The 15,484-nt window shown below is 44.6% G+C and overlaps 1 protein-coding gene across 1 annotated transcript in view; it reads left to right on the top strand.

Moving 5' to 3' along the window:
* The window catches only part of LOC130200408 (chemokine-like protein TAFA-2), a 54,598-nt gene extending 40,258 nt beyond the window's left edge, over positions 1–14,340 (top strand). The window contains exons 4-6 of the mRNA XM_056424671.1: positions 9,095–9,219; positions 9,737–9,793; positions 13,376–14,340. Of these exons, the coding sequence (XP_056280646.1) occupies positions 9,095–9,219; positions 9,737–9,766 (155 nt within the window). The 3' untranslated portion in view covers positions 9,767–9,793; positions 13,376–14,340. The remainder of the gene's footprint in view (positions 1–9,094; positions 9,220–9,736; positions 9,794–13,375) is intronic.
* Positions 14,341–15,484: the final 1,144 nt, after the last annotated feature.

Here is a 15,484-nt window from a genome sequence, read left to right on the forward strand (position 1 = left end):
ACTGTGTCTGCCTCCCGGACTGAAATTGGAAGCTGGTTCCATAAAGAGGAGCTTGATAACTAAAGGCTCTGGCTCCCATTCTACTTTTTAAGACTCTAGGAACTACAAGTAGTCCGCATTTAGTGAGCGTAGCTCTCTAGTGGGGCAATATGGTACGACAAGCTCCTTAAGATATGATGGAGCATCACCAATCAAGGCTTTGTAGGTTAAGAGAAGAATTTTAAAAGTGATTCTTGATTTTACTGGGAGCCAGTGCAGAGCAGCTAGTGCAGGAGTGATGTGATCTCTTTTCTTAGTTTTAGTGAGAACACGAGCTGCAGCATTCTGGATCAACTGGAGGGACCTAAGAGATTTATTAGAGCAGCCTGCTAATAAGGAGTTGCAGTAATCCAGTCTCAAGTAACGAACGCGTGAACCAATTTTTCTGCATCTTTTGAGACAGGATGGGCCTGATTTTTGAAATATTACGTAGGTGAAAAAAGGCAGTCCTTGAGATTTGCTTGACGTGGGTGTTAAAGGACAAGTCGATCAAAGATAACGCCAAGATTCTTTACAGTGGTGTTGGATGCCAGGGCAATGCCGTCTACAGAATCCACATCACCAGATAATTGATCTCTGAGGTGCTCAGGGCCGATTAAAATTACTTCGGTTTTGTCTGAGTTTAACATCAAGAAGTTGCAGGTCATCCATGTTTTTATGTCTTTAAGACATGCTTGAATTTTACAGAGTTGGTTGCTCTCCTCTGGTTTTATCGATAAATATAGTTGAGTGTCATCTGCATAACAATGAAAGTTTATGGAGTGTTTCCTGATAATATTGCCCAAAGGAAGCATGTATAAGGTAAATAAAATTGGTCCAAGCACAGAACCTTGTGGAACTCCGTGATTAACGTTGGTGGTTATCGGCGTCATCGTTTACAAATACAAACTGAGATCGATCTGATAAATAGGATTTAAACCAAATTAGTGCCGTGCCTGAAATGCCAATCGACTGCTCCAGTCTCTGTAACAGGATGTCATGGTCAATGGTGTCGAATGCAGCACTAAGGTCTAACAAGACCAGGACAGAGAGGAGTCCTTTATCTGCTGCCATTAAGAGGTCATTTGTAATTTTCACCAGTGCCGTCTCGGTGCTGTGGTGTTTTCTAAATCCTGATTGAAATTTCTCAAATAAACTATTATGATGTAGAAAGTCGCACAACTGATTTGCGACCACTTTCTCAAGGATCTTGGAGAGGAAGGGAGGTTAGAGATCGGTCTGTAGTTAGCCAACACCTCTGGATCCAGAGTGGGCTTCTTCAGGAGAGGTTTAATAACAGCCACCTTGAAGGAGTGTGGTACGTGGCCTGTTAGCAGAGACACATTGATAATATCTAATAGAGAGCCGCCAATTAAAGGCAAAACGTCTTTAAGCAGCCTCGTCGGGATGGGGTCCAAGAGACAGGTAGACGTGTTGGAAGTAGAAACCGTTGAAAATAATTGGTCACGGTTGATAGGAGAAAATCCTCAAATATACACCAGGGCATACAGCGGTTTCCAAGGCCATTCCACTTGAGGACAGATTGGCACTGGTTATGGGCAAGAGATTATTAATCTTGTCCCTAATAGTTAAAATCTTTTCATTAAAGAAGTTCATAAAGTCATTACCACTAAGGTTTATAGGAATGCTCGGCTCCACAGAGCTGTGACTCTCTGTCAGCCTGGCTACAGTGCTGAAGAGAAACCTGGGGTTGTTTTATTTTTTCTATTATTGATGAGTAATAGGCTGCTCTGGCATTACGGAGGGCCTTCTTATATGTTTTAAGACTATCTCGCCAAACTAAGTTGGATTCTTGAGATTAGTTGAGCGCCATATGCGTTCAAGCTTCGTGATGTTTGCTTCAGTTTGCGGGTCTGAGGGTTATACCATGGAGCAAACCTCCTCTTCCTCACTGTCTTCTTCTTCAGAGGGGCTATCGAGTCCAGTGTCATTCTCAGAGAGCCTATGGCACTGTCAACAAGATGATCAATCTGGGACGGACTAAAGTTAGACCAGGAGTCCTCTGTTATATTGAGACGTGGTATCGAATCAAATACAGAAGGAATCGCTTCTTTAAATTTAGCTACAGCACTATCAGTTAGACATCTAGTGTAGAAACTTTTGACTAACGGAGTACACTCCGGTAGTATAAATTCAAAAGTTATGAGGTTGTGGTCTGACAGAAGAGGATTCTGTGGGAAGACGTTCAAATGCTCAATGTCAACGCCATAAGTAAGAACAAGATCAAGCGTGTTGAACAGAGCAGTTCAACAGAGCAGTTCAACAGAGCTGTTGAAGGTGATAGTCATATACATATACACATATATATAAACATACACACATATAAATACACACGTATACACACATATACATATACACATATACACATCCCTATACACACACACATATATACATATATATATATATACATACACACATATACATATACACACATATAAATACACACACGTATACACACATATACACATATACACATCCCTATACACACACACATATATACATACATAAATATATATATCCCTCATTGAAATATTTTGAAATTCACGATGTCTTCTCTGCTGTTGGAGGACATAATAAATGTTTCATTGTTGTGACATTAAAACATTTATATTGTTTTTAGGTAGAAAATCAACATCAACGAAGTGACCATATTTGGGTTCATGCCCGTTTGTGGTAAAGAAAAGTGTATATGCGAAAAAATACAATAACTCTGAATCACATGAGCAGCTAAACAGAACGATGCGTTCGAGCTCCGCTCGGTAAAAAGAATTACAGGGTCAAGGAGTGTTTTTAATGTTAACGCCATCGTGTAAAATGTAGTTTTTTGAGACTCTTCCACAGCGAGATGAAAGAGACGACCGAGGGCAACGAGGACCCGCGTGCTCTGAGGTCCGGACGCCACTGTGGCGCCTTCTCTTTGGTCCGAAGGGTTCTAAACTCCGGACCCGATCGCTGTGACCTATTCCTTGACATTTTAGTATTGACATTTTCTGCAAATTAGAGCTGCGAGCCACCGGCTTCCGTTGAAAGCTCCCGGGTGATCTCAGAGAGAGAGGGGAAAGTTTGGCACTTAACCTTTTAATTATTCTTTGTTCTCCAACCAGGGGATTACCTCTGGGCTCCATGTGAGACGGTCTTTATAGAGGACAGAACAACCTCCGGACATCTGACAACACCTGAATGTGGAGGATGTGAATGTGGAGGATGTGAATGTGGAGGATGTGAATGTGGAGGAAGTGAATGTGGAGGATGAGGATGTGAATGTGGAGGAAGTGAATGTGGAGGAAGTGAATGTGGAGGAAGTGAATGTGGAGGATGTGAATGTGGAGGAAGTGAATGTGGAGGATGTGAATGTGGAGGAAGTGAATGTGGAGGATGAGGATGTGAATGTGGAGGAAGTGAATGTGGAGGAAGTGAATGTGGAGGAAGTGAATGTGGAGGATGTGAATGTGGAGGAAGTGAATGTGGAGGATGTGAATGTGGAGGATGTGAATGTGGAGGAAGTGAATGTGGAGGATGAGGATGTGAATGTGGAGGAAGTGAATGTGGAGGAAGTGAATGTGGAGGATGTGAATGTGGAGGAAGTGAATGTGGAGGATGTGAATGTGGAGGAAGTGAATGTGGAGGATGTGAATGTGGAGGATGAGGATGTGAATGTGGAGGAAGTGAATGTGGAGGATGTGAATGTGGAGGATGTGAATGTGGAGGATGTGAATGTGGAGGATTTGAATGTGGAGGATGTGAATGTGGAGGATTTGAATGTGGAGGATTTGAATGTGGAGGATATGAATGTGGAGGATGTGAATGTGGAGGATGTGAATGTGGAGGATGTGAATGTGGAGGATGTGAATGTGGAAGATGTGAATGTGGAGGATGTGAATGTGGAGGATGTGAATGTGGAAGATGTGAATGTGGAGGATGTGAATGTGGAGGAAGTGAATGTGGAGGATGTGAATGTGGAGGAAGTGAATGTGGAGGATGTGAATGTGGAGGATGTGAATGTGGAGGATGTGAATGTGGAGGATGTGAATGTGGAGGATGTGAATGTGGAGGAAGTGAATGTGGAGGATGTGAATGTGGAGGATGTGAATGTGGAGGAAGTGAATGTGGAGGATGTGAATGTGGAGGATGTGAATGTGGAGGATGTGAATGTGGAGGATGTGAATGTGGAGGATGAGGATGTGAATGTGGAGGAAGTGAATGTGGAGGATGTGAATGTGGAGGATGTGAATGTGGAGGATGTGAATGTGGAGGATTTGAATGTGGAGGATGTGAATGTGGAGGAAGTGAATGTGGAGGATGTGAATGTGGAGGATGTGAATGTGGACGATGTGAATGTGGAGGATTTGAATGTGGAGGATGTGAATGTGGAGGATGTGAATGTGGAGGAAGTGAATGTGGAGGATGTGAATGTGGAGGATGTGAATGTGGAGGATGTGAATGTGGAGGATGTGAATGTGGAGGATGTGAATGTGGAGGATGTGAATGTGGAGGATGTGAATGTGGAGGATGTGAATGTGGAGGAAGTGAATGTGGAGGATGAGGATGTGAATGTGGAGGAAGTGAATGTGGAGGATGTGAATGTGGAGGAAGTGAATGTGGAGGATGTGAATGTGGAGGATGTGAATGTGGACGATGTGAATGTGGAGGAAGTGAATGTGGAGGATGTGAATGTGGAGGAAGTGAATGTGGAGGATGTGAATGTGGAGGATGTGAATGTGGACGATGTGAATGTGGAGGATGTGAATGTGGAGGATGTGAATGTGGAGGAAGTGAATGTGGAGGATGTGAATGTGGAGGATGTGAATGTGGAGGATGTGAATGTGGAGGAAGTGAATGTGGAGGATGTGAATGTGGAGGATGTGAATGTGGAGGATGTGAATGTGGAGGAAGTGAATGTGGAGGATTTGAATGTGGACGATGTGAATGTGGAGGATTTGAATGTGGAGGATGTGAATGTGGAGGATGTGAATGTGGAGGATGTGAATGTGGAGGATTTGAATGTGGACGATGTGAATGTGGAGGATTTGAATGTGGAGGAAGTGAATGTGGAGGATGTGAATGTGGAGGATGTGAATGTGGAGGAAGTGAATGTGGAGGATGTGAATGTGGAGGAAGTGAATGTGGAGGAAGTGAATGTGGAGGATGTGAATGTGGAGGATGTGAATGTGGAGGAAGTGAATGTGGAAGATGTGAATGTGGAGGATGTGAATGTGGAGGATGTGAATGTGGAGGATTTGAATGGGGAGGAAGTGAATGTGGAGGATGTGAATGTGGAGGATGTGAATGTGGAGGAAGTGAATGTGGAGGATGTGAATGTGGAGGATGTGAATGTGGAGGAAGTGAATGTGGAGGATGTGAATGTGGAGGAAGTGAATGTGGAGGATGTGAATGTGGAGGATGTGAATGTGGAGGATGTGAATGTGGAGGATGTGAATGTGGAGGAAGTGAATGTGGAGGATGTGAATGTGGAGGAAGTGAATGTGGAGGATGTGAATGTGGAGGATTTGAATGGGGAGGAAGTGAATGTGGAGGATGTGAATGTGGAGGATGTGAATGTGGAGGAAGTGAATGTGGAGGAAGTGAATGTGGAGGATGTGAATGTGGAGGAAGTGAATGTGGAGGATGTGAATGTGGAGGAAGTGAATGTGGAGGAAGTGAATGTGGAGGATGTGAATGATTTGAATCGTCTCGATCGCGTCGTGATCTGGGAGAGAAAAACCTAAAAAGGCGAATAGCGTCGTAACGCAGACGTCCTGAGTGGGTTTGGTTTCAGCCTCGCTTCCTGAATGAAGCTTAACGAGAGACTCTCAGGACCACGACTGGAGAATAAAACTGAAACTTACACTATGGGTCAAAAGGTTTGGAACCCTCCCCCCATTTTTCTGTTTTTATAAAAAATGTAAGCAGTTCAAGTGATTAACCTATAAATAACCAGTAATAATAGTATTTATAATATCTATAATAATAATAATAATATATATATATATATATATAATAGAATAATAGTAATAAAATAGTGAATTACCAGAAATGGTTTATGATTAATAATAATAATAATATATATATATATATATATATATATAATAGAATAATAGTAATAAAATAGTGAATTACCAGAAATGGTACAAAGGTCAGCGGCCAGAAGTTAAACACTAAAGTTTAGGTTAAAAATAATGTCAATTTCAGAGTTATACAAAAGTGATGGTTAATGACTTGTTCTGGAAGTTAACGAAGCCTCGAAAGTTGCTAACAATTCCTCCAGGTGTCTCAACGTGTGTTGATGACTGTGTGTATAAAGTAGTGAGGGAACAGACGGTGTTACTCCACCCTGAAGCTTCATGTGGACAGTGTCGGTACTGCAGGACGTCGTATTTTGCTCTTAGAATGGCAAGAAAAAGGCAATTAAAGGAAGACAGAGCATGATAACCATGGAGCTCTTTTCTTTAGCGTGTATCAAAAGGAGGAGAGAGAGTTTGGAAAGACAAACACACGGCGAGAGTTATTTGAGAAGATGGATACGCCTCTCATGTCCGTGTGGTGAATACGAAGCTACCGGTTAGCATTAGCGCAGTGGTTCTTTCTGTCACGCCCTACTTTGGAGGAAGACAAAATGTTCAAACAACACGGTCTATGCTGACTTTTTATTGAAATAACTTTGTGTGACTCCTCCATCAATGAAAAGAGAATCACTTTCAAGTAAAACAAATGTGCCATCACTTTGTTAGATTAATCCAAAATAAGTTGTTCCTGTGCGCGAACATACAGGCATTTCAATGTATTTATTAATGACTGAGTTTTAAGTCCGTGTAATTTGAACTTGCGATAATAAAAGGTCTTTCTGCATTTCCACCTGTAATACCACTGCGCCCCACTAGAGGGGTTTGAGAACCACCGGCTTAGCATAGCGGCTGGAAGCAGGTAGCTGAGCTCCCAGTGAATATCAAACACACAGACACTGAAGTCTGGAGCATATTTAAAGTTTACTCGATGACATCACCAGCCGGTTGAGGTGCAACAGGAGAAGTTAGCCCGAGCGTTAAAGTCCCGCGACCTCTGCTGAAGAACTTCTAGAAGGTCACACGTTGACAGGCGGGCCGAGCTGCCATGTTCCAGGATTCCACCGGTTGACCTTCACGGCACAATTACAACTCGCACTCTGCGCTCCGGTTTGAAGCCGGCGGATCCCAGAAGTCCCGTGGAAGCGTCGGCGTCGCTCCAGAGACACTGAGCCTCCCCTCTCACGCCGTTAGCTCCAACCCGCGCACACGGAAGTGATCACCGCACACGAACCAACATCTTCGGTTACTTTTTCCAACATAAAAAAAAAAAGAAGCTCCATTACTGATCCCTGATGACAATGAGCTCACGGTATTTCCATCAGCTGCAATCAAGGAAAGTAAAAAAATAAAAAAGTACACACACACACACACAACTCTTTCCGCTGCCCAGATGTTTTCAGTCGGAAGCGCCGTTAGCCGCTAAGTGAAACGTACGCGGCCCTGCAGCCACGTCTGGCTATCAACGCTCACAATTTAATTTCACCAGAAACCTTTTGTGGCTTTAAAAAAAATAGCTGCTGTTACACAACCACCATCTGCTCGCGGTTGACCCGACGCACGCCCTCAAATGGTTCCCCCCCCCCCCTCGCGTCATCAAGTACCCATCTTCCTGCAATGTACTCCCCCCCCCCCCCCCCCCCCGGTGGACTGTGCTACTGTGCTACTGCTACTGTGTGTTATCTCACGATAACAGTCCTCTTCATGAGGGGAGAACACAGATAACGACCTCTGTAATGTGCCACGTTTAAACGGCGTCCCGTCCGATCGCCCTAATGCGCTCCGTGATGGAGGCAACTCACTTTGCAGCTAAGAGGTTGTTCCCCCCCCTCTCTGATGGCTGGAACTCTTTTTCCAGTTCCCATCTCGGAGGCTCTCGACGGAGTTCGCTCCAGTACTCAAAATAGATTAAGCGAGCGCGTTGCCAGTCAAACAGAAATCTTGCATCATTTACCTGAGACAGCTGTCAAAATGTGTCAACGACCCGCGACGAGGGTATTTGAGGAGGCGCTCCGGGCTCCTGATCCGACGAATGTGAGCTGGAGATACGAAACACGGGTTATGTGCCAGAATAACAATAACAAAAATCATCTATAATACATTTGGTATTGCAGGATACAGTTTGAGCATTTGAGATTATAAGGACTGTGGGTCAGAGGTCAGCAGGTCTGTCTTCCAATCAGGGAGTTGGCGGTTCAATCCCCGCCCGAGTCGATGTGTCCTTGAGCAAGACAGGTAACCCTGTAGCTGCGTCTACGGCACAGGTGTCAAACACAAGGCCCGCGGGCCAAATACGGCCCGTTGCGTATTTTATGTGGCCCCCTGACGGCTTCAAAGACACGTGATCACCTTTACTTTCTTAAGTAATTTAAGAAAAATATCCTGTGCTTTTATTTTGAAGGTTTTAAATTAAATGGATTTATGTTATAATATTAGAGACATTCTCTTATGTACTATATTTCTAGACTCAAATAAACAATAATCAAATGCAAAGAGAGTTATTTAACAACATGTTGGAGGAATTCATAAAGTGTTTCTGGCCCTTTAAGAGGGCGGCCATGATGCTGATGTGGCCCCGGGGAACACGAGTCGGACCCCCCTCCACTAGAGGCTGCTTTTGTCAAATCCACACAGTCCGCTGTAACAAATGTACATTATTTCTACACTTAAATAAACAATAATCAAATGCAAAGTTATAAGCCAGAGTTATTTAACAATATGTTCGGGAATAGTTTATACAGTTTCAGGTACACTGGCCCTTTAAGAGGGCGGCCATGATGCTGACGTCTACGGTGTGTGGATGTAACATGGTTGTAAGTCGCTTTGGATAAACGCGTTAGCTAAAGGACACGTCAGTACGCTAACGTCAAATATCTGACTATCTGATTCATATTCTCACAATCAAAATGTGTATTAAATAAAATAACTTCAGTCACAGAGCACCAGAGACCCGTCTGACCTCTTCCCCCTCCTCTCTGACCTCCGTCCTCCACCAGCCTCCATCGTGGAGCAGAAGTGGTGGTGTCAGATGCACCCGTGCCTCGACGGAGAGGAATGCAAAGTCCTCCCGGATCTGAAGGGCTGGAGCTGCGCGACGGGGAACAAGATCAAAACCACCAAGGTGAGTTTTCAAGATTCAAACCGCGCCGCCGGACCTGTGGAGTCTGACCTCAGTCAGCCGGCTGCCGCCGCTCGCCTCGGCCTCAGAAGCAGCTGATGTCGGCGCTCGGAGCCTCCAATCAATGGCTGCCGTGTCTCCTTAGCACTTCAGGCCACTCTGAGCACCAAACTGGCCAATTAGTCGCTCCAATTACCTGCTCTTACCGTCGTAACACGATGCCGGAGCCTCCACTGTGTTGTGACGACCCGGAGCCTTCGCCTCTCCACGTACTTAATTATTTAAACTGCCCGCACCACACCTGCCTCCAGCCGGGAGCCGGCAGCCCGGGGCTATCGATCCAGAGACCTGTCGGGACCTCAAGATGGGATTTATGTTTTCTATTCGCGGTCCAAGGTTTCCGAGACAAGCCCGCGCGTCTTATCGCCCGAAAATGGATTTTTCTTTCTTTCTTTGTGGTAACGATCCGATCCTGATCAGAATGTCTCTGTGTTGTTCTTGTCTTCTTTTACATGGGGAGATTTCGGCGGACAAAGAGCAGCTTTGGTAACGCGAGACGCTCCACAGCCGAGTCCAGGTAATAAAGCGGATATTTTATACGCAACGGTTTTTACGAGGGTTCTTCTTTCTCCTTATTGTGGTGCTAACTTCCCCCAAATGGAAAGAAAAGTACAAAGAGACGCTCAACGGGGATCATTAATGTGTCTCGTTTTAAACTCCGGATGCACAAGAAAGAACGCTCATCACTTACTGAGCGGCGTCGCATCGCATGTTCATCAGAGAGGACACGGCCGAGAGGATTATGAAGAACATTCCAGATCTACACACCCGAGAGGGAGGGGAGATGGAGAGGGGGGGGGGGGGAGATGGAGGGGAGATGGGGGGAGATGGAGGAGATGGAGATGGGGGGATGGAGGGGAGATGGAGAGGAGGGGGGGAACTTTCTTCTTCACCTCTGCAGCGCTTTTGGGAGAGGAAAAAAGCAACAGCCTAAGATAAGATGAAGAAACCCTGGAAACTCCAGCTGTACTGACCTCCATCACTCCGTATCATAGATGCATTCACGGGTGGAGGGGGGGGGGGCTCTCGCCGCGCCCCTTTGAGCAATGACATGGGCAAAAACTCGTAAAATAATTTGGCCAACAAGCGGTGAGTCGTCCGTCTGTCCTCGCCCGTTACACCGGGACATGTTGCCTGTAGTGCCGCATAAAATGTCCGACGCTATGGACCTCCCACCCTCTCCGATAGTTACAGCACAACACATATTGCAGAGAAGGACGCCGAGCCAATCACACGCCAGAATTACACAAACACGAGCCGGCGCACCTGCTGAGTTTAATCCCTGAGCCAACTGGATGGACATGAATCCTCAGCCAGTTGAATTATCACTCTGTCAGCCTCCAATCACACCATCACAACTCCCCGCTGGAGCCTTCCTTTCTCCCTCTGCAGTATTTTTAGCATTGTTTCAGTCACTCAAATACTGTTAATGCTCCCACGCCACCACCCCGCCTCGTGACACAGTGACGCTCCGTGTCTGAAGACGTCTTCTCCTCTGACAGGAAGCGGTCGCTGAGCTCTTTTGTCTATACTGTGTGGAATTATTCTCAAATTAGCAGCGCAGTGACAGCTGAGATGTAAAAGAGTCCGTAAAGGGAAGGAAGTGTTTCAGGCCGAGCGACAACCTCCACTCACAGAATCCCTCCAAAAAACTTTATTACAGATGTAACTTTTTTTTACAGTTCTTAATTACATTTTAAAAAATTATTTATATGTTGTCGAAATGTTCTTTGGCGTTGTTGTTGTTGTTGTTAGCTGTTTTGCACTTTAATACTATTATTATTATACTACAATCACTTTATGTTAGACAAGAGAGAAATAAGTTATTCACTTACCCCTCACTAAAATAAATGATATGAATAAAATATTATGAATAAAATAAAAAATAAAAATTATATGAATTAAATAATATGAATACAATTAAATAAATGATATGAATTACATAATATGAATAAAATAAAATAAATGATATGAATAAAATAAATATAATAAATAAACCAAGAGAGAAACGTACTTTCAGATCTTCTGTATGTTTGCACAAATGGAAGAAGTGACAATAAAGATGACTTTTACTTTTGACTCTATAGCCCAGGTTTGATATGCTTGTGCAGGTTTTCGTGTCACCTGATGGATTCAAGATTCTTTAGCATTTTTCTGCACAGTCGGAGGGTATATATACATATACTGTATATATACTGTATATATATATATATACACACACGACACTGCGCCACAGCTCCGGCGTGTTCTTCGCCATGCGACCCACTTTGCGAATTAATCTCGCAGCTGTCGGCCTCCCATCAAAAGTTTCGCCGTCGATAATGGAGCCCGCACAAGTTCGGTCGACGGCTTCCCCGAGTCCGTCAAACCCCACGTGGCGGCGGCGGCGGGAATCGATTGCGGACGTCGTTATGAAGGTTGTTATGTTATGTTCCCCGAGAGTCTTTTCCCCCAGAATGTACTTTTGGAGGAGCTGCCAGTCAGCCACTGGGCCTCATGACAGGCAATTTACTCTCAAGGAGAATGGAGGTCTTCAGACTACCTGACAGCCTCCAACTCGTGGGGGAGAGAGAGGGAACCTCGGCGTGGAGCATCGCTCACTGCGCTGTACGAGTCGTGGAAAACATGCTCATCACTTTCCAGTCCGTCAAGATGATGGGTTTATTTGTCTCCCCCCCCCCACCCTGCTAGCATCACAAACTAATGGTGATGTATCTGCTATGAAGCAAACACACAAGACAAGTCGATAGGATGGTTGTGCTAAACACACGGCTGTGCGACTATGGGGAAAAAAAAATCCTAATCACAATTATTTGGATCAATATTTGACATCACGATCATTCAACCCGATTTCTTTTTGACTTTGTAAACGTGACGCATTCAGTATCCAGACTGTTCCCCGTAAGCATTGAGGACGCTCTCCGCCATCGCCGGACGGTCGGAAACCCGTCTCCTCCCCGCAGGGAGAGAGGGCGGGGCTTAAGGCCACGCCTCCAGGAAGTGGCGAGTGGCGCAGTTACAGTAAAGTAACAATTTAAAAAGATACAGGTGGCATTTAATGACGCTTTGCAGAATCTCGCTTGAGCCCTCCAGATGGACCAGTCATGTGATCGTGACTCGTAATCTTCCCACTCTCCATGCTGGGTTAAGGAATTTAATTTAATTTTTAAATGTCGATTAAATTACACAAATATGAAAGCCTTATTAACTGAGCCAACAGAGTGAAACGAGGTATTTTTCTTGTCTCTGTATGTTTTTTTTAACCACAAGTAACTTTTTAACTGCAGTGATTGTACCCGTGTCCTCCTATTATATTTGATATATTGCTTTATGGACTCACGAATCTGGAATAAAAGAAGTATATATATAGCTCACAGAAGCCACCTTTCCAAGCCGACCTAAAGTCAGGCCCGACACACTGCCATGGAGGAAATGCACCCCCGAGTGGATCCTCCATTTATAGACCAAACCTCACTGCCACATGGACTGTAATAGCGCCGTAGTGATTTCATCTGGGTTATCTTGTTTCCATAACCCTCGGAAGCCGTCAAATAAGGATAGAAAATAAAACTCGATCAATCTCTCGGCCCTCGATGAGCCCTTTTGAAGTCCGTGACCTCATCCAGGGCTCATACATACGATGAACCACTGCTGAGCCTCTGCAAAAAAAACCTTGAGACTTAAACACTTTCATCCAACTCTTTTGCAGTACACAGCCTCTCAAGGCACTTTTCTAAAGACCTTTAGCTAAAGTTTCTCTCTGAAGATAATGAGCTTTCTCACATTTGAAATAAACCGACCGAGGTTGAATAATCCATCTGATTTCGCGGCTGCTTTGCCAACATCGTTGACATGTCAATCGCCGTGGGCGGGGGCTCACGTTGTCTCGCTTGAATTCTTCTGTTGACTAAGTTGTTGTTTCTATTACTGTACATCATGCTTGTTTAAAATCCTTTCTGCTCAGCTCCATGGTGTTATATATACCACTCGGATGAAAATGACATTAAAGTATTCAGCGTTGCGTGAGGACGTGACTTCCTTAATTTGAGTTGTGATGCCGGCGCTGACTTGGTTTTAACTCTCTTTCTTTCTTCCACAGGCGAGCCAACACTTCCGGCCTTTGGCAGATCATCACAAGAGAATTAATTCAAAGGACCTTTCTGTAAATAGAGACTCTGGACTGCCATTAATCTTTGGGAAACTCTTCTTGGACTCTATGGACATCAAGCACTGATCACTCAGCACTTCTTTTGGAAGGACTCCAGACGATCAGCCTTACCGGACGACGGGATTTATTCTCCGACATTTTACGGCTTGTAGTGGAACACAACGGTGAACTTTGCCTGTGTGTTCATATCTAGAGTAACGTGTGCGTGACAGGGGACTCGCACGTCACGCGTGGACCAGTGCAGCAGGTCAGTTTGTTGTAAGCATCGCAAAATACTCAATAAGAAATGTGATATTTTTTGTTTTGTTTCATCGGTCAATTGTGGCTTTCTCCTATAGCGATGTGTAGTTTCGAGGGTTCGAACTTCGATGAAAATAAGTGGCCGAGCTGCAGACATTCAGGGTGACTTTCAAAGAAATACACAACCACATTTATCATTATTGTTAATGCAGAGTGGCGCAAATTAAACCCAATTCAATTTGAAACCCTCCAACATTATGAGACCCGCTGAACTGACCTGGCACCGTGACACGGAAACCGCTGAACTGAGCCAGCACCGTGACTCGGTAACCGCTGATTCAAACCGCTGAACTGAGCCAGCGCCGTGATTCGGTAACCGCTGATCGGAACCTAGCGGAGAGTCGGAGAACCAGTCGTGGTTTATCTTTCCTTTTTTTTAAAATCACTTTTCTTGCCACTTCCCGCCACTTCTGCCAGAATTTAGACAACGGCAGTGTAAATTACTGGTCACCGGCCGAGTGACGACAAAAACGACCCCCGAAGCGTTGGTTTTTTTCCCGACTCGTCGCTCGAGTACGATTGGCTGGTCACCTTTCAGTAGGTATCGCTGACACTTCCTTTGTCTGTGCAAGTGATGACATCAGTAATAAACTATGGTTGTGTAACTAAAGCCTTGTGTCTTTTTAGCAGAATGCTAACAATGGCTATGATTTAGCCACATTATCTGTCTACCGTTAGCTCGTTTTTAGCTAGTGTTTTGGGCTTCCAATGAGTTGAGTTGAGTTGACCCGCCTTCCCATTCATTACAATCCAACTGTCTCTCCAATGACCAACACACATGAAACCATGGCTCACAGCCAGAGTTCGACTGGCAACTTAAACGTGCTAACCAATTTAACGTTATTTAACTGTTTATCTGTTTAAGTTGTCCAGAAGGTAATGCTGTGCAATACCATCCAACCTGCATGTTCTACCATGTGGCGTGACTTTGGGGGGGGGGGGGGGGGGGGTTGTTCCAGGTGTTCCCACGACATAACCAAAGGGATCCCGTCCACAAGCTACAAGAAAAAGAGTTGACTCCTCCCCTTCTTGTACACAGCGTTATATATGAAATATATACTGTGGCAGCTGTGGAGGTGTGTGGTCTCAGCAGCTGGCTGATTCAGCCAGCTGCTGAGACCACACCCCCACACATCTCCACAGCTGCCACATAGACTTTAAATATGAACACACCAGACACAATATTGTTTTTTTGCGATTCAGCCAGAGTGACACTTCATCTGGATGCTATTACCTCCGACGTCCACAGGAAATAAACGTCCAGAAATATGTTGAGAAGTCGTAGATAAATCTTTCAGTATCAAAGTCATCCAGGGAAATGCATCTGTACACAGAGACACTTCTAATGTTGGCATACTTTGGATGTACCAGAATAATAAAATATAGGGCAGTTTTTTTGTTTTTAGGGTCTCCCATAAATTTAAATATGCTTCTTGACACTATTTCACGTACAAATGTCCCAAAATTACACATAATTCTGTTGTCAGGATGAAAGCGTCTTAAATGTTTTTTAGCCGAGGACCCCAGTGAGAAATTAGCTTCCTCTTGCTTTTGGGAAATGGGGCTTATTAAAAAATTTCATATCCTCGCCATAAAGGGACCGCCCAGCAACAAGCCTGTGAGTCAATTTGCATCTCAACCCACAGCTTAAGAAGCCCATGCTTCTTCTTTTTTCCGGGTTGCTTTGCTGACACCATTTATAAATGCCTCTCTTTCGGGAAATCACATGAAAAGAAGGAA

This window comes from Pseudoliparis swirei, chromosome 10 (genome assembly GCF_029220125.1).
Source record: "Pseudoliparis swirei isolate HS2019 ecotype Mariana Trench chromosome 10, NWPU_hadal_v1, whole genome shotgun sequence".
Classification (NCBI taxonomy): domain Eukaryota; kingdom Metazoa; phylum Chordata; class Actinopteri; order Perciformes; family Liparidae; genus Pseudoliparis; species Pseudoliparis swirei.